General features: G+C 48.0%; 2 protein-coding genes and 1 long non-coding RNA gene across 4 annotated transcripts; 2 read left to right on the forward strand and 1 right to left on the reverse strand.

The window, feature by feature from the left end:
• The first annotated feature begins 7,871 nt into the window (after positions 1 to 7,871).
• On the forward strand, positions 7,872 to 10,929 carry APOA5 (apolipoprotein A5). The gene is given in 5 exon segments (XM_038536055.1): positions 7,872 to 8,073; positions 8,375 to 8,453; positions 8,570 to 8,681; positions 9,210 to 9,693; positions 9,695 to 10,929. Coding segments are annotated over 4 exon segments (1,104 nt in total). The 5' UTR covers positions 7,872 to 8,073; positions 8,375 to 8,413; the 3' UTR covers positions 10,163 to 10,929.
• Positions 10,930 to 12,211: 1,282 nt separating this feature from the next.
• ZPR1 (ZPR1 zinc finger) lies at positions 12,212 to 21,069 on the forward strand. Of its 2 annotated transcripts, XR_005359213.1 has the most exons (15): positions 12,212 to 12,394; positions 12,501 to 12,662; positions 13,039 to 13,129; positions 13,501 to 13,571; positions 14,245 to 14,331; positions 14,491 to 14,613; positions 14,975 to 15,025; positions 15,193 to 15,259; positions 15,648 to 15,718; positions 16,482 to 16,571; positions 17,050 to 17,160; positions 17,823 to 17,909; positions 18,766 to 18,859; positions 19,250 to 19,315; positions 20,209 to 21,069. XR_005359213.1 is itself a non-coding variant. In XM_038536059.1 (14 exons), exons 1-14 carry the CDS (start codon positions 12,224 to 12,226, stop codon positions 20,341 to 20,343), a joined length of 1,383 nt encoding a protein of 460 aa, XP_038391987.1. In that variant the 5' UTR covers positions 12,212 to 12,223; the 3' UTR covers positions 20,344 to 21,069. The 2 variants fall into 2 exon arrangements, 1 of the variants encoding a protein (XP_038391987.1); XM_038536059.1 differs by lacking the exon at positions 18,766 to 18,859.
• LOC111095818 lies at positions 19,799 to 22,535 on the reverse strand. Its single transcript, XR_005359242.1, has 4 exons — positions 22,293 to 22,535; positions 21,703 to 21,804; positions 20,629 to 20,707; positions 19,799 to 20,076 (listed from the first exon to the last, which is right to left on the reverse strand). It is a non-coding gene; the product is annotated as an uncharacterized LOC111095818 (long non-coding RNA).
• Positions 22,536 to 22,586: the final 51 nt, after the last annotated feature.

The raw sequence follows: 22,586 nt of genomic DNA on the forward strand, positions 1-22,586 counted from the left end.
GGATAGCCAAGTTTCTTAGGGGAATGTTCTAGTCTCCTTCCTGGATGGTAAAGTCTAACTGGCCAACGTTTTGGCCAAAGGAAAAGATGGTGTGGAGGGAGGCATCTCTCATATATAAAATTTTACTTACATTCCCTTTTTTGGGTGGAAGAACCCTGGCCCCAGTAGCACCTTGTTTTCTCCAGGCCAGAGACCTCCCACTGTTGCCCCCACCCCCCACGCCCGCTCCCGGCCTTAACCTCTCCGGTTAATAAACTTCTGGTTTCCTGCTGCTCTGGGGGAAGGCTGTAACCCAGCTGAGTGGCATTGGGGGGGCACATTTGCCTCTCAAACAGACTTGCAACCAGTCGCCACTTCTTGAGCCCTACTGTCACCCATGCTTCTAGAAGGATCTATTCCTGTTAATGTCTGAACTTCCAGGGCATTCAATAGTACAGACCAGGGTGTTTCTTGGCTTTCTCCATCACTGCTACAAAATTAATCTTTTCAGGTGTGTCTAGTTATTATTATTTGACCATTTAGAAGCTTTCTAACTTCCAAAAAATCTTGTCTTCTATTCTCTTTGTGTGTTTATACATTTTTTAAAAAGTGCCCTTTAATGCTACTTTATTGGGATTTCAGAAAAGAGCACAGGCTAATGCATGCAATCAATCCACTATTCTTTACTAAAAGTCAATCTGATGTTCTTTAATCTCATTCCTATATACTAGTTTGAAAGGTATACATTCTTTGTATTCTTTTAATGGGTTATCCTTAAAATTTTAATATCCACAAAGTCTAAAAGATAATCAATATCCCTATCTTCTTACAGAATAATGCAAAGACTGCAGAATGCTCTAACTTTGATTTCTGCTTTCCCGTTTTCCACACTACTTTGGTGTAATATTTTAGGTCCTCGTTGCTTATAACACTTCCTCCAAAGTAGTCCCTTCATCAATATATACTTATTGAGGCCCCCTACCATGTGACAAGTAGTTTTCTAAGTACTAGATATGCAGCAGCAAATGCGACTGAACTACATCTAAAGATATTTTTATGCTAGGTTGGACTATCTGAAATTGCCAGTATTTTAGCAATTTTTAGTTGCAAAGAACTAATCTTTCATGGTTTAAGTATACATATGTTTAAATATATATATATGTTTATATAAATTCATATAAAATCATGAATGCATTTTCGATTTACCTAAACATTTACTAATTTCGTTCCTTCCTTCTGTGTCTATTTATACACCAGTCCTCTCTGAGTTTTGTTTCCTTTTCAGTGAGTTTTTGTGAGTGATCAATGCTCTACGTTCTCCCCAGAAATCAACTTGTCACTCTTGAATAATAGTCTACCCGAGTATAATGCTTGGCTGGCCGTTAATTTATCTTCAGCTTTTTTTGAAGATATATCGCTGCTAAATCAGCCATCCGCTTAATCATTTTCATTTGTAGATAATCAGTCCATTCTCTTAAGGATGATTTTAAGATATCATCTTTGATGTTCTTCACATTCACAATAATGTGTCTTCATTTGGATTTTGTTTTCATCTATTCTACTCATGACTCAAGGATGCTTCTTCCAACAGAGGATTCAGGTCACATCTCTCTTCAGTTTTCAAAATTTCTTAGCTGTCTTCTTTGGAATATTGCTTCTTCCAACATCTCTCTATTCTCTTTGTAGAAATTCTAGGAGGCATATGTTGGACCTTTCCATTTTACCTTCTATGTCTCTTACCTTCCATTTCATATCTTCCTTCTCTTTATGATTCTTTCTGGGTGATTTTCTCAGATCGTCCTTCTAGTTTACTAATTTGGTCTTCAACTGTACCCAAATGATTTTTTTCATTTTAGTAACTATATTTTTCATTTCCAGATGGCCTATTTAATTACTTTTCTTTCTGACAAACAATGCGAACAGATCATCTTTCAAGACTAATGATTACACAGATTACTACTAAACATGCTTGGCTATTTCAATGCCATGTTAAATGCCCTTTGTTAAAGTGCATTTGAGATGTATTTTTGTTGTTGTTTAAGTGGACTTGCATTTAGGCCTGCTGATAGAAGCATAAACAATGTAGAATGGACCCATAATGGATGGTTACTCTATTCTGCCTATGTCTCTGGTATATTCTGGGATGGACCCTGGGACCTGCTGTTACACTGAGTAAAAAGTGCTCCACCTCAGTTTACACCTGAGTTATTGGCAGATAAGACTGAAGGAGAACAATTTGCAGAAAGTTTGACTTACCACAGATGGTCCCCAACTTAAAAATTTTCAACTCTATGATGGTGTGAAAGAGATATGTGCTCAGTAAAAACCAAACTTCAGATTCTGAATTTGGATCTTTTCCCAGGCTAGAGATTCACAGTATGATCCCCTCTTGTGAAGTTGGGCAGTGGCAGTGAACAGCAGTTCCCAGCCAGCCCCATGATCACGAGGGTCAACATCTGGTACACTGACAACCATTCTGCACCGGCGCAAATATTCTGTTTTATCACTTTCAGTACACTCTCCAATAATTCAATATTGTTAGGCAAAGGGTATTAAATGTATTTTCTTTTTAAAAGATTTTATTTTATTTTATTTATTCATGAAAGGCACAGAGAGAGAGAGAGGCAGAGACACAGGCAGAGGAAGAAGGAGGCTCCATGCTGGGAGCTCAACATGGGACTCGATCCCGGGTCTCCAAGATCACACCCTGTGCTAAACCGCTGAGCCACCCAGGCTGCCCTAAAGATTTTATTTCTAAGTCATCTCTACACTCAAAGTGGGGGCTTGAATTCAGAATCCTGAGATCAAGAATCACCTGCTCCACTAACTGAGCCAGTGAGGCTCAATATTTTCTTATGGTATGTATTTTCAATTTACAATATTTCCAATTTGGGATAGGTTTATTGGGACAGAACTCCATCATAAGTTGAGGAATTTCTGTATTTAGAATGAGGAGTCACTAATATTCCTTCAGAGAACAAGTCAAATGAGGAAGACTGCCTAAGAAATCTTCTCATTTGGTGCATGTTGAGATTGTACTTGAAATCCATATGCTTGTGCATTTCATGTGTACATAGCAAAACTGCTCCTACTGAACATTAAAAAATAAGGTACCTTTTAATCTTTACAAATATATATTTAAAAATTATTTTTATTCTACATCCAGATTATGTAGGCAATTCCTGAATAAAACAAACAAACCAACAAATCCAAATGGTAACTCTCTTTTAAAGATTCAGCTGAGGGATCCCTGGGTGGCACAGCGGTTTGGCGCCTGCCTTTGGCCCAGGGCGCGATCCTGGAGACCCGGGATCGAATCCCACGTCAGGCTCCCGGTGCATGGAGCCTGCTTCTCCCTCTGCCTGTGTCTCTGCCTCTCTCTCTCTCTCTCTCTCTCTCTCTCTCTCTGTGACTATCCTAAATAAATAAAATATTAAAAAAAAAATAAAGATTCAGCTGAGAATATCAGATACTAAGCAACAAAGAAGCATGGAGAAAAGGGAAAGGCAAACAGGTTCTTGTGGAAATAATCTGGTTTGAAACGCTTTATATCTGGCCCATCTTATTGCACCACATCTGGAAGTACAAAATGTCAGGTTGTCCGACTATTTGGTGATGCTAAGTTTGATCACTTGGTTAAAATGATCCACCAAATTTCTTCACTGTAAAAGTACACTTAACAATTGATAGGTTTTCTATCTGTGGGGTGATACTTTGAAGGCACATAAGCACCCCTTTCCCCAACAGTTCTTCACCTTATGGTTTTAGCATTCATTGATGATCCTTGCTTGAATCAAGTATTCTCTGAGGGCTGCAAAAGAGTAATTTTTTAAAAAAAGATTATATTATTCCATCTATATGTAGTAGCAGATTTCTTCTATAAGTAAGTGCTTTTAGGAAACTTGTTTTCACATCCAATGATTGGAGCCAAACATGTTTAACCTGAATCTAATGATGAGGAAACAGTCAAATCCAGAACATTTTATAAGACATCTCCCCTGGACTCTTAAAAGGAAGTGAATGTCAAAGGTTGGGGAGTACCGTTCTAAATTTAAAAAGACCATAGAGGCACAACAATCTGATAAGATGTCTTGGATCCTGAATTTATGAAGAAAAAAAAAAAAAGGAAAGAAAAAGGAAAGAAAAGGAAAGAAAAAATAGCTACAAATGGCATTTCAGGAGAATTGGGGAAATTTGAATATCTGAATATATTTAAATATATTAGGTATATTAAAGAATTATGTTAATTTTCAGGGTCTGATAATGGTATTGTGTTTATCAAGAATTGTCCTTATTCTTAGGAGATGTATGCTGTCTATCATTATTTCAAATGGTTCCACACAGAAAGCACATAACACATACACATGCACAAATACCTCCAAACATTTAACCCAAACATTTTAGAAACTAAAATAAGATGGTATCGAATAGGGAAACATGAGTGTGTCTTGCATCTACCTCTTGTATTAATGTAGGTTCTGTCAAAAAAAGCCAGAAACCACTCTGTGTATTTCAAGTGTGAAAGGCTTTAATATAGAGAATTAAAGGTTTATAAAACTGTTGCAAGTGCTGGAGGAGTGATCATCTCAGCTTGCACTTGAAGAAGAGATTCTCAAAAGTTCACCTGTTAGTAACTATAGATGAGAAGCTCACCTAATTGTCTTAGTCTACAAAGCCAATGGGTGTGATTCTTAAGAAGGTCATCCAGAAGCTGCTTTATTTTTTTAAATAATAAATTTAGTTTTTATTGGTGTTCAATTTACCAACATACAGAATAACACCCAGTGCTCATCCCGTCAAGTGCCCCCCTCAGTGCCCATCACCCATTCACTCCCACCCCCCGCCCTCCTCCCTTTCCACCACCCCTAGTTCGTTTCCCAGAGTTAGGAGTCTTTATGTTCTGTCTCCCTTTCTGATATTTCCCACACATTTCTTCTCCCTTCCCTTATATTCCCTTTCACTATTATTTATATTCCCCAAATGAATGAGAACATACACTGTTTGTCCTTCTCCAATGGACTTACTTCACTCAGCATAATACCCTCCAGTTCCATCCACCTCAGAGCAAATGGTGGGTATTTGTCGTTTCTAATGGCTGAGGAATATTCCATTGTATACATAGACCACATCTTCTTTATCCATTCATCTTTCGATGGACACCGAGGCTCCTTCCACAGTTTGGCTATTGTGGAAGCTGCTTTAAACTCCAAGTCTGTCTGCCTATGCTTCTGCCTGCAAGTCCCAAGGAAGAATAATAGTTTTTCCTCTTGACTCTCGCACTGACTAGTCAGTGGCCCAGAGAGGGGAAGGGATTCTGGGAAACACGGTTCCAGGTGTTTCTTCTACATTACAGACAAGACCTTAGACGATGTGGTGATGAGGTAATGCCTGGGTGGCTCAGTTGATTGAACATCCAACTCTTGATTTGGGCTCAGGTCATGATCTCAGGGTTTCAGGGTCATAGGATCGAGTCCAACATCAAGTCCTGCATCAAACCCTGCAGAATCAGGCTCTGTACTCAGCGGGGAGTCTGCTTAAGGATCTATTTTTCCCTCTCCCTCTGCCCTTCCCCTTGTGTGCATGCTCATGCACCCTCTCTCTCAAATTAAAAAAAAAAAATCTCTAAAAAAAAAAGGATTGATGATGATACCAGTCTACAGACACTATAGTGCAGCTAGATTTTATATCATAACTTATGCAAAAACCATTAGGATACCAAAAATGCTTTTTTTAAAAAAAGATTTTATTTATTTACTCATGACAGACACAGAGAGAGAGAGAGAGGCAGAGGGAGAAGCAAGCTCCATGCAGGGAGCCCGACGTGGGACTTGATCCTGGGACTCCAGGATCACACCCTGGGCTGAAGGCGGCGCCAAACCGCTGGGCCACTGGGGCTGCCCCCCAAAATGCTTTTAAAAAAATATGGTAAAATATGCATAACGTGAAAATTATCATTTTTAAGTACACAACTGTTCAGTGGCATCAAGTACATTCACACTATTGTGCAACCAGTACCACTAACCACCTCCAGAACTTTTGCTCTGTCCCATTTTAAAAAAATTTTTTTAATTTATTTATGATAGTCACAGAGAGAGAGAGAGAGGCAGAGACATAGGCAGAGGGAGAAGCAGGCCTCCATGCACCAGGAGCCCGACATGTGGGATTTGATCCCGGGTCTCCAGGATCGCGCCCTGGGCCGAAGGCAGGCGCCAAACCACTGCGCCACCCAGGGATCCCAGCTTCTGTCCCATTTTTTAAAAAGACTTATTGATTTATTTTAGAGAGGGAACGAGCACAAGCAGGATGGGGAGAGGAAGAGAGAATCTCAAGCAGACTCCATGCTGAGCCTGATGCAGGGTCTGATCTCACAACCATGAGATGCCAAAACCAAGAACTAGGCGCTTAACTCACCAACCCACTTTGTGCCCTTAAACAATATATCTCTTCTTCCTCCCTCTCCAGCCCCTGGTAACCACTAATCTACTTTCTGCCTCTGCCTTTGACTATTTTAAGTACTTCATTTAAGTGGACTCATACAAGATTTTTTTCTTTTGTGTCTGGCTTATTTCCCTTAGCATAATGTTATCAAGATCCATCCATGTTACAACATGTGTCAGAATTTCCTTCCCTTTTAAGGCTAAATAATATTCCATTGTGTATATATACCACATTTTGTTTATCCACTCATCTGCCGATGGACACTTGGAGCTCTTTCCACCTTGATTATTGTGAAAGTGCTGCTCTTAATATGGAGATACAGGTATCTGTTCCAATTCCTGCTTTCAAGAGTCCTTTGGGTATATATCCCAAAGTGGAATCGCTGGATGACATGGTGATTCTAACTAATATTAATTAGTTCAAACTGAGTCTGAAAAAAATAGAATATAAACTCACCAAGGTATAGGCTACTTCAAACTGAGGGAGCAGTGTGCACGAAGCCTCAAGTTCCTGAAAGTGATGCATGCTCAGGGAATGCCAAGGGTGTTACGTGGGAGGAGATGAGACCAGAGTGGGTTGGGATGAGCCACAGAGAGGATGCACAGAGTAGGCAGGGCTTTGGCAGAGAGACCTGTTGGAGGCTATGCACGTGATCAAGGAGAGAAGCAAGTGAGGCTGTGATGTGACTGGTAATGGAACATAGGGAACCAATTCAAGGTACATTCAGTTGCAAAAATCAGCAGTTCCTATTGTATTCAAGTATATGGAGTGGTCATCAGACAAAGGTCGGGCCTCCCCCGGCTTCCCCTTCTCAGAAGCCCTGGGGCGGGGGTGGGTGTAGAGTTCGGACTTTCCCCATTGGAAGAATCCTTCTCTTGCTCCAGTTCTTTGGGCCCACAGTCCCTGGCCCTGAGGTCTTTAACTGCTTTCACCCTGCCACATCTGACTTCCCTGCAGTTCCAGGATTATTTCACAAAGTGGAAGATGGGAGTGCCCTTAACCCTGTAAATGCTGGCTCTTCCCAGGCTGCCTAAGTGGCCTGTAGTGAAGCTGTCATGAGCTGCCCAGGTTCAGGCTGGCCCCTGGACACTGTCCCTGTCTGGCTAGGGCTCAGTGCCTCTGGGCAGTTGAGTAAGAGCAGCGCCCTCAGCAGACAGGCTTTCCTCTGTTGGTGGGCCAGCCAGCTGGTCAATGGGAAGGGTGAAGGTCATGGGGCTTGGGGGGAACTGGGTGAGGAGTTCAGCCTTACTCCTTGTTAATCTTTCCAGGAAGAACTTTTTTGCTGGAGCAGCCCCCTGATACTAGGGCACTCATTAACCCTCTGGATGCCAGGGAAGGGCAGGAGGTGAGCCCTGGGAGGCAGCTGAGGTCATCCTTCTTTGAACCTCCACGTGGTATTTACTCAGGGCAATTGTTGTCAGAGGCCCAGGCCCCTGGAGTATAAAGGCGAATGTCTGCTCTCTGTGCCCAGAATTGAGGAGGTGAGCAGGTGCTGGGTGGAGGGATGCAGGTTGAGTCCTCAGGGAGGGGATTGCCGGAGTCTCCTCAGAGAGCTGGGGGTGGGTGCTAAGGACATCCTGGAGCCCTTTGGCCAGAGTTGCTTCTTACTCCCTTGGGACACTCAAGCTTCCCAGCTGCTGAGTGGGAGGCAGGAAGGTAGGTAAGCAAGGGAGTGGTGGCCGAAGTGGCTGAAGGAGCTGCTCATGGGGTCTGGGGAGGGTGGTGGTAGGGGGAACTTTACAAAGCAGTTTGAGCTCCACACTGTGTGATCCAGGTGAAAATGAAGCCCTCCTCTTGCCAAGACACCCTTTCCCTCCCAGCCATGCTCACCTCGATCAGTCCTCATCAGCCCCAATAGCAATGTGCTCCCCATATCTCCGGGAAGGGTGAACAGATTCTGGGCAGGTTGGCTCTGGGGTAAACTTGGGAGATGCCCTTCTTTTGCTTCTTCACCCAGGCCTCGGTCCGTCTTCTTTCTGAGTAGACGACAGCAAGCATGGTTGCAGTTCTGGCCTGGGCTCTGACTCTGCTCTCAGGTGAGGCTCCAACCCTGACTTAAATGTGCAGGTGTTGGTGGGGGCCGGCCCAGGGGCCATCCACCCTGGGGGGTGGGTGGGGACACAGTCTCCAACCACCCCCTCCGTCTCTACAGCGTTTGCAACTGTCCAGACCCAGAAAGGCTTCTGGGACTACTTCAGCCAGAGCAGCCGAGACAAAGGGAAGCTGGAGCAGGTCCAGCAGCAGAAGCTGGCATGGGAACCCACGTGAGTGGCTAGGACAAGGGGTGTGGGCGCATGGAGTTGACAGCCGGGCAGTGGGATGGTGTGCTGCTTCTGGTTCCTCAACTTATTAAGTCCTCATTGGGACAGAGGAATGGAGTTGTACTAGTTTTGCCTCATCCTGGCCTTCCTGGGCTGTACAGCCCCCCACTTTGCTCACAGCAGCGCCCCCCATCTCTGCCTTGATCTCACTATAGCTGCTGCCCCTCCCCAGGGGTGGGACCTGGAGCCAGGCAGTGGACCCCTGCCACGGCCCCCAGAATGAAAGGATTGTGTGAAAGTCCAGATGCATCTGTTTCCTTGGGCAGTGTTGGTCTGGATTTGCATGTGCCATGTGTCTGTACTTCTGTGAGGGGTGTGTGGTGGGACCGCAGCTAGGACTGGAGCCCTGGCTCTGGGGCCACCACCCTGCAGCCTTGGTTTCCCCAAATGATCAGACAGTGATGTCTCCGGGGGGAAAGGCCATGATGGGGCTAGCGGCATGATGGTCTGGATGTCTGTCCCCTACCTCAGGAGCCTGAAGGACAGCCTTGAGCAAGACCTCAGCAAAATGGACAAGTTCCTGGAAAAGCTGAGCCCTCTCAGTGGGCAGGGGAGGGAGCCTCTGGGGCTCCCACCCGACCCGGTGGGCATGCGGCAGCAGCTGCAAGAGGAGCTGGCGGAGGTGAGGGCGCGCCTGGAGCCCTACATGGGCGAGGTGCACGAGCAAGTGGGCTGGAATCTGGAGGGCCTGCGGCGGCAGCTGAAGCCCTACACCGCGGAGCTGATGGAGCAGGTGGCGCTGCGCGTTCAGGAGCTGCAGGAACAGCTGCGCGTGGTCGGAGAGGGCACCAAGGCCCAGGTGCTGGGCGGCGTGGACGAGGCGCGGGAGCTGCTGCGGGAGCTGCAGGACCGCGTGGTGCATCACACCGGCCGTGTCAAGGCGCTCTTCCGCCCCTACGCCCAGCGCCTGGTGACCGGCATCGGGCGCCACGTGCAGGAGCTGCACCGCAGCGTGGTCCCCGCACGCCGCCGCCAGCCCCGCGCGCCTCAGCCGCTGCGTGCAGATGCTGTCGCGCAAGCTCACGCTCAAGGCCGAGGCTCTGCACGCGCGCATCCAGCAGAACCTGGACCAGCTGCGGGAAGAGCTCAGCGCTTTTGCGGGCGCCGGTGCTGACGGCGCGGATGAGGGGGCGGACCCCGACCCCCAGATGCTGTCCCAGGAGGTGCACCAGCGACTCCAGGCCTTCCGCCACGACACCTTCCTGCAGATCGCCGACTTCACCCGTGCCATCGACCAGGAGACCCAGGAGGTCCAGTTGCAGCTGGCCCCGCCCCCGCCAGGTCACAGTGCCTTCGCCCCAGAGTTTCTCCAAGCTGACAGCAGCGAGGCCCGGAGCAAGCTGCAGGCCCGTCTCCAAGACCTATGGGAGGACATAAACTACAGCCTTCATGACCTTGGTCTCAGTCATCTAGAGGAGCCCTGAGGGTCTACTTGTCCAGGCTCACTGCCCTGCTCCTTGTCTGAGCCCAGGATCTGAGCCTCTGGCTGGCTCTGTCCTTGACAGTGGCCTGTCGGGCAGAGGGTGGAGGGCCCTGCACAGGATAGGCGAGGCCGCCAAAGGGACTGTTGTCCCTGGCATATCCAGCCTCTTGCGTTTCCCCCATCTGGATGCATTACACTCATCAGGCTTTGCAAACCCAGCTTCCCGTGTTCATTTGGGAATCCTCATGAGTTGCTCCAATCAGGGATGGTGGGAGTGGGGAGGGAGAGAGGCACTCTATATGCAGGTAATTACGTGCAGGCCTGTTGCCATGGTGCTGGAAGCCTGTGCCTCTTCTTCCCAGGGCTTGACTCTGATCACTTCTGGCCGCCTGGTGGCCATTGCTACAGCTGGTCTACGGAGAGGAGCTCTTTTCTCCCCAGGGCTGCCATGACAGCTTCTTTTGGGGGAAGAGAAGGGAGAAGGGAGGAAAATATGACGAGAGCACATGAAAGTGTGTATATATATCGCTGCTGGCTCTGATGCCAGGGGAACAAATGGTGGGGGTTGCAATGGGAGGGAGCAGAGCCTACATTTCCTTACATAGCTCTACATCTAAACAGCTGACCCAGCCCTCCAAACTGTGCGGCTTCTGAAACCCTCGGGGAAGCATGATGTGTGTCCTCTCCATTTGGGGCGTCTCACTTCTGACTCCCAGGCTGAAGCCTAGACTTCTGACTCATGAAATAGAGGCATATGGTGGAAGCTTATTTGCCTGCTGTGACTCTTATTTGAGCCATGTCTGAAAGTAGTGGCCTCACCACTACCCCCAAAGCACATCCATCACTCATTCCAATTCCTCAATGCCCTGTCTCATGGACCCTCTCCCAGGACCCAGGCTCTGTTTAGGCTCTGCCTTAGATCACAGCTGTCTGTCATGCCTGGGTGTGGGCCTGGCTTAGAGATCTTCCGTCTGCACCTGCATGGCTCACCAGCCTTACCACAGGACAGCAAGCATGAAGGGCAGGTTCCAGATTTTGAATGGCCTCCTCATGACTGACCCTCTTCTTGAGAACTCCAAATCTTATACTCCCCGTTCCCCATATACAGATTCACTTGGTGGCAACAAAAGTCCTCCTAGATCCCTCGAGAAACTCTGAAATCAGGGATGAGTGAAGTGGGAGGAAGAGGAAAGGGTAAACACATCCTGTCCAGCACCTTTGGAAGGTGCTGTCCAGCAGCCTTCCCTCCCCTGGAAGCCTGCCTTGCACAGGGTTCTCAGCACCCCATATGAATCTGGCCTAATCATGCCTACAGGCTGGACCTCTTCCCTGACACCTACGTTTAGCAACAGAACCGGGTGAGGGGTGCCCAAGGAGAAGAGGTACTGGAAAGGAAAGTTTACCAAAAAAAGAGGTGTTTTTGTTGTTGTTAGTTGGGAAACGAGGCGGGATGAGTCAGCCGGGGTTTGATGTGCTGGGGATGAGGGGGTGGGAGTAAAAATGCGGACGGTGTGTTTGAGGCTGGAATTTGGGCAGGTGTTTCTGAGGACAGAAATAAGGAGTGAGAACAGGAAGGGCTAGACTGCTTGAGGGACTTGGCGGGGGTGGGGGGGGGGGGGGGGTCTAGAGCCCAAGCAACGTCTGGTCCAACAGTAGTCGGGGCCAGAGCCCGAGTCGGACAGCACGTCCTCATGAGTACAGAGGGACAAGCCGAGCGCCTTGCCGGCAAGTCTCTGCAGTCAGGTTCGTGGACCAATGGTTAGAGTCGTGCACGATGGAGCTATAGCAAAGGAGCGAAACAGTGCCCTGGGTCTCAGAGGACGTCCCGGGGGAAGCAAGGCCTGAACTGCGGTGGAGGCAAAGCCTGAATCCGCTGCCTTTGGAGGTCTGGACCGTAGACTCCCAGCAATGAGCGCCCGGCCGGGAGGGCCCAGAGCCTGCGGCCTCTTTAAGGAGGGGCGGGGCGGGGCGGGGCTGCAGCTGGCGGAAGTGCCGGAGGAAGGGGTGGGGCCGCGAGGGGAGCGGAAGCCGGAAGCGGAGGCCGGCTCTGCGCGTGGCGGCCATGGCGGCGAGCGGGGCCGTGGAGCCGGGGCGCCCGGCGGCTACTGCCGCCCCCTCGGCCGCCCCGGCGCGGGCTCCGGCCCCCGAGCGCTTGTTCCGGCCTATCAGCGCCGAGGACGAGGAGCAGCAGCCCACCGAGATCGAGTCGCTTTGCATGAACTGTTACCGCAACGTAAGGGGGAGGGGACCCGGAGGCGGGCACGCCCGGCGGTCCGTGGGGTCAGTGGTCGGGGCCCTGGGGCTCCCGGTTTCTCTGCAGCAGCTTTCGGCTTCCGCAGGGCATGACGCGCCTCCTGCTCACCAAGATCCCCTTCTTCAGAGAGGTGATCGTGAGCTCCTTCTCCTGTGAGCACTGCGGCTGGAACAACACGGAGATCCAGTCGGCAGGCAGGATCCAGGACCAGGGAGTGCGCTACACTTTGACCGTCGGGGCCCAGGAGGTGAGGGGAGCCCCGAGCAGCCTGCGGCCTGGAGAGGGCCTGGGCCCTGGGGCCGGAGCTCCGGCGGCCCGGAATAAACACCTCACGTGCCCGGGCCGCGGTTTCCCCCTCTGTAAAGTGGTGTCGGTGCTGTCAGATGCTCGGGGGAGATCGGGCTGGTGAAAGTGCTTGGTAATTAGGGCATTCGTCAGAGGGAATGGGATGAGCGTAGCTGTGAGGAATAGCACTGTCACCGTGTGGGCGGCGGGCTTCCCACGTGCGCTCGTCGGGGCCGCTGGAGAGCGGATGGAGCTGCGGGCTGCGCTCTGGGTCTGAGACGACGTCTCCTGACAGCTGTCCAGACCCCTCTGCACTGAAAGTCTATCTTTCTGCCCAGGACATGAACAGACAAGTGGTGAAAACGGACTCTGCCACCACAAGGATCCCGGAGCTGGATTTTGAAATTCCTGCCTTCAGTCAGAAGGGAGGTCGGTATAGGGTCAGGGTATTTGGGTTGTTCGTGCCCCGCTGTTCCCTTCCTTCCTTGTAAAAGCCCGTGTGCCAGGTCTGGTGGCTACGGTGTGGGCTTGGCCGCCTTGCCACTGCGATCCTCGTTGGTTCAACGTAAACAGAAAGCTAGAATAAAACAGCCGGAGACAGCAGATTATGATAGTAAGGCTGTAATGTGCTTCTTAGAGAGCCTTAGTGTCACCGTTACTAGAGGTCAACAGGACCTTGTTCCAGGCCTCCGCATTTTACAGTTGCAGTCAAGGCCCACACAGTTCATGTGAATTGCTCAGTCATACAGGCACTTGACAGCATAGTCAGGACTCACGTGTCACGTGTTCTCATTCGCCAGCTCTGACCACTGTTGAAGGATTGATCAGCCGTGCCATCTCCGGCCTGGAGCAGGATCAGCCCGCACGAAGGGTGAGCTGGGGTTTTCTGATTGCTGCAGCTCATGGCGGTGATGACCAATATGTGTCTCAATAGGGGATTCCGCTTCCCGTGCAGCTGAACCATCTCCGACTGAATGTTGGAGAACTTTGGGGGGACACACATGGTGTTGCTGTCCCTGCTAGGCTGTTGTCCGTGTTCTGTCTCCCATATTCTCCACTCCCTTTCCCCAGTGTATATTGAGACCTCCTCTCAGGCAGGCAGTAGAGCATTACTTCTGAAGAGCCTTTCCTGATGCCCTTGAATTTATCTGTACTTACTGCGTGTTCCACTGTACCGTACATCTATCATGACACAAATAATATAATTGCATAGGTAGTCATTTGTCTTCTTAATTGGCTGGGGAGCCCCATAAGAGGACTCTGGTTTATTTACTGTTGTATCTCTAACCTGGCATGGGAGTCTGGCCTAAATGGTTGAATGAGTGAGAAAATGAAGCTCATTTGGCTCCACATGTGAACTTCAAACTTACTTGCTTCACTTATTGTGAAGTCTGAGTTTCTCTGTTCCTCCTTGTACCGAGACAGGTACAAGTACTTCCTGATGGCAGTGACGTAGGCATGACCAGCAGTGGGGGCATAAGGTCTGTCACCAGGGCTGGGGAGCCGAGCTGCATGACTGTCTGTTTACCATTTATTCCTGTCAGGCAAATGAAGAGCCCGTAGCTGAAAGAATTGATGAGTTCATTGTCAAACTGAAAGAGCTAAAGCAAGTGGCCTCTCCTTTCACTCTGGTGAGTATTGAGGAACTCTAGGTGCCCTAGATTTAGGGAAGGAGAGACCCTTAACACTGTCTGAGATTTTAACACTGTGGTGACCAAGAGGTCTGATGGTAGGCAGAGGAGCATATGTGATTTCTTGTCGTAATTACTCCTTCTTCACCCATCTGTCAGATCATTGATGATCCTTCAGGGAACAGCTTTGTGGAAAACCCCCACGCTCCCCAGAAAGATCTTGCCCTGATCATCACGCACTATAATCGGACTCTACAGCAGGAAGAGATGCTCGGGCTTCAGGTAAGACTGAAGAAGCCAGAAGAATGCTCTGGTATTAGCTTGCTTTCTGGATTGCTTGGACCCAGCGGAATCTTATTTTGTTGTTGCTGCCTTATGTACCCTATCTCCGCATGTCTGTGCATCTCATCTCCAGCTCCTGTCAAGACAGGATAAAGCTTATAATAAAAGCTGGCAGTGGCTGTGATCCAGTCTTAAGCTCTGTTCTTCTGGATTGGGGCTTTGCTTCCTAATGTCTCTGTTAAACCCATGAAGTGGCAGCTGATAGAAGCCAACCAGAGTCTCTTTCTCTCACTCCAAGGCAGGCTCTAGGGGAGGCTGAGGTGTATGTGCCAACGTGTGATTTATATTTCTGCTGTGCTAGGCCGAGGCAGCACCAGAAGAGAAGCCAGAGGAGGAGGATCTCAGAAATGAAGTGAGTCCCATTGGCTGCTGTGGAGGAAGGAGCAGAACCGTGGGCGGAGACTGATGCCACTCAGTCTCTCTTCTCACAGCCAGTATGGGCAACCGCCAGTGTGCTGACTGGATTGAACATCTGGAGCCCGAGCAGGGCTCACCCTACATCCCCATGTTGTGTTCCAGGTGCTGCAATTCAACACAAACTGTCCAGAATGCAACGCTCCGGCTCAAACCAACATGAAGCTAGTTCGTATCTTTCGTCAGGCAATTGCATTGCTCTTCACTTGACCCAGGCAGGAGATGAGAGGCAGGCTGGGCAGTGCTCCCTTCAGGGAAAGTGCCTGTTTTAATTCAAGTGATAAGGAATGTGCCCCTTAACTTTTGGGTTCAAAGAGAGAATCAGACTCTGATTTCTAGGGTCCTGTGTTTGGCTCGACTCATATCTTCAGATATTTGTGGACCAAGATTGCCATGGGTTGCAACTTTGCCCTCTTCTGGAGGACTGAGTTAGGCTACTTCTTGTGCTCTCTTTCCTGTAGTCCTAGGCCTAGCAACTGTGGGTTTAGGGTTCAGATTTGTTCTTCTCTAGAGGTGGTCATGCTCTCCAGGAAGCAAATTTCCTTACCTCCATCTTCCAGAAATCCCACACTTTAAGGAGGTTATCATCATGGCTACCAACTGTGAGAACTGCGGCCATCGAACCAATGAGGTGGGTGGGCTCCATTGTTTGGGAAGAAGACTGTTAAGGTGAGGGTAACTCCTGTTTAACTTTGATCTTTCCTAAGCCTACCTACCCAGGGATGAGGTGGGAGGAAGCTGGGTCTTTCTCTTGGATGTAGGGTGAGGTGCCCTTGAAGGGACTGGGAATTAGCGAAGTAAAATTAGAGATACCATAATTCATTTAGACATGAAAGTGATTATATGGAAGAGGGAGGCATTCTCTCTCTCTCTCTCTCTCTCTGTCTCTTTTGGGGTGGGGGGGGAAGAGATTCTTTCATCCACCTCTCAGAGAGTGGGAAGTGCAGTGATGCAAATTTTGACTCATTAATAAAAAAACTTTCCAGATCTTTCTGGAAATAGAACGAGGTACCTTGAAGGATTGTAAATTACCTTTCCCCAAGTGTATTCAAGCATAAGCTGTTTTGGTTCTGAACCCAGAATATTATAAGGTGCATCCACATGTTGGATGCAGTTGAAAGTCCCTTTCAACCCCCAGAGTCCATTTTTTTAAAAAAAAGGTAAATTCAGAATTTGTTGGCAATTTGAGGTAAGTTTTGGCAGGCTCTTGGCCATCTCTTGGTGTTTCTGGTTTGGGCGACTGCTGCCACTGTTGGTTTAGAAGGTTCTGTCCTTGGTAGCTGTTAGGGGGCCTGATTGGAGGTCTAAGCCCATCTCCTCTGAGGCCTCCCTGGCACTAAATGAGGTTCAGAATCTTCTCTCCTGTTGTTCCCTGACTACTCTCGTCTGTGCAGGTGAAGTCTGGAGGAGCAATAGAGCCCTTGGGCACCCGGATCAGCTTCCATATCACAGATCTCTCAGATCTGACCAGAGATGTGCTCAAGGTATCCCCTGCTTGGGAGAGTGTCTGTCTTCCTCATGTAGGCTGGCTCTATCTAGGGGAAATCGTCTTTTAAAATTATGTCCTAACATTGTGGGGTACCTCCTTACTACCCTGGGTTTCAGGATCCCTCAGTGGAGTTAATCCACAGTAGGAGGTACAGATTCAGACAGTGACCCATAAACTCTCTGATGACTTGGCAGCTTTTTGCCCCCAGTGTCTGTAAGGGCCCTTGTCTCTGGCCTCTAATGACAGGATACCTGGCAGCTTGGAGCCATGACTCAGAAAGTCCTTTTATTAGATTGGTTCCATTTCTGTGGTTCACATAGAAATGAATGAGCCTAGCTTTAAGTGGAGAGTCAGAGAAGATTGGGGCAGGTGACTCCCCAAACTCTCATCAGTGGTATTTGGCAGGAGAACTCTGGTTAGCTTTCTCAAAGAGGCTCCTGATCTAAAGCCTAATTTGATTTCTCATCTCCTAGTCTGAGACGTGTAGTGTGGAAATCCCAGAGCTGGAATTTGAACTGGGAATGGCTGTCCTTGGGGGCAAGTTCACCACACTAGAGGGGCTACTGAAAGACATCCAGGAACTGGTGAGTCACCTGACTGTAGTGCATGGCTGCTTCAGCACTGTGGCTGAGGTGAAGGGGCTAGAAGGCTTCACGCATCCTGGTTTTTGGAGCTGTTAACTGGGGGTTTCTTTGCCTTAAAGCTGGTTTGAGAGATTTAAATAGTATTTTGGATTGTGAAGATAAGTTTATGGGAGATTCTGAATGGAAACTCCCAGTCCTACTTTTGGGACAATGTAGATACTTTGTGGTTTTGGGTAAGTCACTTATTTCACTGTAAAATGAGGGGAAGAGGGTCCTTACAGCAACCTGAAACTCCCCAACATAAATATTTGTGTGTTGACTTAGCCCATATATTTATTGTCTTGAAACATTTTACTTAATTGGTTCCCAGTTGTCAGGCATTTTGTCTTTGTAAATTACACTTTACTTTGCATTTCTTCTTCAAATTAGAACTAGAGTTCATGCTGGAAGGACATTTTTATAGTATTTGTTTCATATTGCCAGTTGTCATCTTGGCAGATTAACCTCTGTGCTCTTAGCAGTGGTTGCTTAGATCAGAAAGGTGGTGTGGAGACCAAGCTTCCCTGGCTGGGCTGGGCACCCTCTTGCCGTTGCCCACCAGCTTTACGGTCAAACCTAAGAAACAGCCAGGATTCGAGCAGTTCGGATGCCATTTATTACAGGTGACCAAGAACCCTTTCACACTGGGTGACAGTTCCAATCCTGGCCAGATGGAGAAACTGCAGGAGTTCAGCCAGAAGTTAGACCAGGTGAGATGATTCTGGCCCTTCACTACTTGTGGTCCTGGGGTACCAGTGGGCAAGAGGCCACATACTATGTCCTGTCACCTTCTAAAGATCTAACCAACATGTTGGGGATTCCCTAGGTTTCTCATATGCTGTGTCCTCTTCTTTCTTGTTTTTCTCCCTTATGTTGTTAGAGCTTCTTCTCTAGTAGTTTCAGTTGGGTTTTTCATTTCCACCGACTTTTTTTCCAAGAGCTTTCTTTTGGTCTTTGAGTACTCTCCCTTCTCCCTTTTCCAAATAGCATCCTGTTGTTTTAAGGATGTGGTAGTTTTTTTTTCTCTTGAGAATGTTAATGTTGGCTTTTCTTTTTTTGATGGTTTATTTTCCCTGCATAGTTTCCATTTCCATTTAAGTTGTTTTTTGTTTGTTCAGGGTTTTTTTGTTTGTTTGTTTTTGTTTTTCCATTTCACGTTCTTTCTTTCAAGGTTGGGGCTTTGCTCACGCGTCTGATAGTCATGGATTATCAGTTTAAAAATAGAGGACTGAGGGCAGCCCGGGTGGCTCAGTGGTTTAGCGCCGCCTTCAGCCCAGGGTGTGATCCTGGAGACGCAGGATTGAGTCCCAGGTCAGGCTCCCTGCATGGAGCCTGCTTCTCCCTCTGCCTGTGTCTCTGCCTCTCTCTCTCTCTCTCTCTCTCTCTCTGTGTCTGTCATGAATAAATAAATAAAATCTTAAAAAAAAAAAAGAGAGAGGACTGAAACATTGGAATGGAGCTGAATCCTCTTCACATAGGACTCATTGTAGGGGGATTTAGCTTAGGCATTTTGTGGAGGTAACCCCAGTGCCAGAGTCGTTAGGTTTTTCCTCTTGGGCTCCTCAGATTCCCATCAGCGGGTGTTCTGTTTCCTGGCCCGAGGAGGATGACTTGGCTGCCAGTATCCTGATTGCTGAGTGTGGGAAGAGGAACTGGGAGTGTATGTCTGTTTCCAATAACAACATGCTCACTTAACCTCCTGTCCTTGCTGCCTGCACCCTGCCACCCCCAGTCTCCCCAGGGCCTTGCCTGCAGTGGTGGGAACTTCTCTACAGAATCCTGCAGTTTTTTGCCAGGATGGGGGGGAGGGCAGCTGTTGGCCTGTGTGAATGGGAGAAGAAATGGGGATGTCAGTTGCTTCTTAAGTAGCTTTCATACAATCCTTATTTTAGGTATTCTCCACTCCACTTTGAGAGATGCCTCATTTCAGCAGTTTGTAAAACTTCTGGGGATTCTGCGGTATAAATTGGGTTGGTTCCTGTCTGGCAGACACAGACTCTTCCTCCCAGGAGCCATGTAAAATTCATGTGCTGTATTCTCCCTCCTTTAGATTCTTCAAGGTAACATGAAAGCCCACTTTATTATGAATGATCCAGCAGGAAACAGCTACCTTCAGGTACGGTAGACCTTCCTTGCTAGCGCATGGAGATATATTTTCTGACCTTCTTTGAATATGCATTATTTCTCTGGAAACTGACTTGATTCTGAATGAACTGCTCTTTATCAAGGAATCTCTTAGAATTTGAAACATAAGGAAGTGGGGGGGAAGTGGGAGAGATTATAAGTGTGTGTAGAGGGGGAATAAAAGATACTCCTAGACTCTTCTTCTCTAGTCCAGCTCTTGCCCTTAGCAATGGAGTTGTCATTTTGCAAATCTAATTGTAGACTGAGGAGAAACGGTACCTTGTCCAGAGGCTGAAATAGGAAACCTGAGAGGCTTTCAGCTGACTGGGGAGATATTCTGGTGATTTATAATAACTTTAACATTTATTGAGCATTTATGATTGGTCAGGCAAAGTCTCTTTACTATTAAGACTATTGCTATATTCTTTAAGAAGGTGCAGATAGAAAGGTCTTTTTTAAGATTTTGTTTATTTATTTGAGTGACAGTGCAAGCTGGGAAGAGAGGGAGAAACAAGTTTCCCGATGAGCAGGGAGTCTGATGGGCTCGATGGGCTCGATCCCAGGATCTTGGGATGATGACCTGGGCCAAAGGCCAGTGCTTAACTGACTGAGCCACGCAGATGCCCCCAGGTAGAAAGTGTTTTAGGCAGACTGTTCCCTAATTCTGCCAAGGGCTGGATGTTCCCATTCCTGGGATTCTCCTGGTTTCTGTTGCTGCTTGCTAGTTGAGTCTAGCCATAGGGAGTTGGCAGCCTTTAGAATAAAAAACTAAGTTAAGTTTTAGGGAAAGTGGGAATTGGAAGTCACCTGGGGGTGGGGGCGGGGGAGGGGGAGGGCAGATAGCTGGGTGGCATAGGTACTGATTGTCTGTCTTTGGCCTTGCAGAATGTGTATGCACCTGAAGATGATCCTCAGATGAAGGTGGAGCATTATAAGCGCACATTTGACCAAAACGAGGAGCTAGGGCTCAATGACATGAAGACAGAGGGCTATGACACAGGCCCAGCCCCACAGCGGTAGCGCTGGGTAATTCACAAGCCAGCCTCTAGTGCTGCTCAGACTGAAGGATTATTTATTACTGTCGAGAAAAGCTGGGGGTGTCCTCCCCACCAGGCCTTGCCCATGTATGGAGGTCACCTGGTCAATTGGTCAGATGTGGGCAATTTTCTGAATGGTTTGTGATGGAAGTGCAAACCTGTTGGTTTCCTTTCCTGTATTTTGGAGGTTTTGAATTGGCCTGGGAAGAAACCCAGAAATGAACCATGAGGGCATGTTATTATCACTTTTTTCCCATCAAGTCTTTACCTTCCGTCCAGATAATTCTTTCTGTATACAGTTGGAACTCTGAAGATGGAAGACAGCAACATCTGGAGTTTGGGAGTTGCTTGGGGGAAAAAAAACACTGGCTTTCAACAGGAAGAGTCTTCTGAGGGGAGGCAGCCCAGCGCAAGAGAAGTTCTCATTAAAGTGATGGCCTTTCAACAGGACTGGCCTCTGAATTCACTCTGTCCTCGTTTGATACCATGCTAGTAGAATTCAACCTCCTGAATAAATTTTCACCAACTTGGGGGTGGGAGCTGACATTTCATTCCTTCAGTAGATATTTGCTTACTTTGTGCCAGGCACACCACGGAACTGAACTGAGCCCTGTGTTCATGGAATTTAAAGTGAACTTTTGAGGTCAAATCCAAAATTCCTGCATTTGCTTTATTAGATGCAGCTAATAAACAGAGGGCAGAACTCAGATTTTGGGCATAAATTCATTTGATCCTGCTTAACTGCCCTATGAGGAAGACGGGGTTGGGATCTGAGCTTGGGTCTTGTCAGGCCAAAGGTGGGTGTGGATTAGAAAGGGTAGTGGTAGAACTCAAGACTAATGGGCAGGAGATGAGTTGATGGGGCTGAGAAGGTACTGGTAATGTTCAATGGAATGGAAAGATAAGTCTTCAAATGCCTGCTGACCACAAAGTAGTAGAGGCAGGGCTTTGAAAGTTCAGTTTGAGGTCCACCAAAGTGGATTAGAAGCCAACACAGGGTTGTGTCTGGGGGACCCATGGGGACCTCCAGCCAGTGAAGCCCTCTATCAATCTGGTATCCCCACAAGCCCTCAGAGACCCAGTCTGCTTTCCTTCCTGGGCCTCAGCTGGACCAGTCAGGACAACACTGTGGTTAAAAGTTCATCCATCAGGGCTGGGACTTCCACACCTATATTATATATAATTTTTTTTTTGAGCATGTATCCTGGATTCTGAGCAGAGCATTTATAAAGTATAACAAGCAAGCCTTCTTGACTAATAGGCTTTCAAACAGTGACAAAAATTTAACATGTTGAGATAAGGGAAATACTTGATCTAACATTTTCACAAACTTTGGATTTACCTCTTGTACCTCACTTGGCTAGCTTCTGCTCCCAAGGGTCACATTTTGGCTGTATAAAGTTGGACAACTTCCTTAACCTCTCCAAGCTTTGGTTTTTCTCATCTGTGAAACAAGCATAATAAAACCACTTGAGAGATTTGTTAAATGAGGTAATTTATGTAAAATAATGTTCACAAGAAGAAAAGGAGTATGTCCCCTCCCCCCGGCCCCTCCCAACTTGATAATTAGAATTCAGCTTCTCTATCTGGCTGAAAATAGAGCCAGGTCCTTTTCACAGGAAAGATTGCAGGCAACAGATAGTTGGGGGCTACGTATTCTATCAAAAGTGGGGAAGGTCACAGGTTAGAGAAACCTCCATATTTTTTCATGGTAATCACGTTTGGAATTCCTGACCTCTCTTGAATGGTTCGTGGAAGACTATTTAGAGCAGTCTAACCTCCACCTAACATACTAATACAAACAACATACATACTGTGCTTCAGACACTGTGCTAAGCATCTCACGCAGTAAAAGTGTCTCATTTCTCGAAGCCATTTAGTTAGGTGCCATTATACTCCCCAGTTCGTTAATTAAGTTGCCCCCGGACCTACAGTTGGAAGTTTCGGAGCCCGAACTCCAGCTTAGGGACACCGTCCCTCCAGAGCCCGAGGTCTTGACGACGCTATGGTGCTTCTGGAGCTGCTGGGGACAGAGATCTTGTTTGGGTCGTGGTTTTAGCCTCCCGCCAGCTGCATCGTAGGTTGAAGGGGCAGACAGGTGGACAAACCCCTGCCGGTCGGGCCGGCAGGGGCAGGGGCAGGGGGAGGGGGAGGTGGAGGTGCAATCGGAGGCGCGCGCACCTGCGGAGAGCCAGCAAGCGCAGCCGGGGGTCAGCCCGGGGCGGG

The sequence above is a fragment of the Canis lupus genome, chromosome 5 (assembly GCF_011100685.1).
Source record: "Canis lupus familiaris isolate Mischka breed German Shepherd chromosome 5, alternate assembly UU_Cfam_GSD_1.0, whole genome shotgun sequence".
Classification (NCBI taxonomy): Eukaryota; Metazoa; Chordata; class Mammalia; order Carnivora; family Canidae; genus Canis; species Canis lupus.

Bases quoted from the DNA above. Each gene is read 5' to 3' on its own strand.
- ZPR1 (XM_038536059.1), top strand. From the start codon at position 12,224: ATGGCGGCGAGCGGGGCCGTGGAGCCGGGGCGCCCGGCGGCTACTGCC. The intron at 13,130-13,500 runs GTCGGTATAGGG...CTCATTCGCCAG, and splicing joins TGCCTTCAGTCAGAAGGGAG to CTCTGACCACTGTTGAAGGA. The intron at 17,161-17,822 runs GTGAGTCACCTG...CATTTATTACAG, and splicing joins TGAAAGACATCCAGGAACTG to GTGACCAAGAACCCTTTCAC.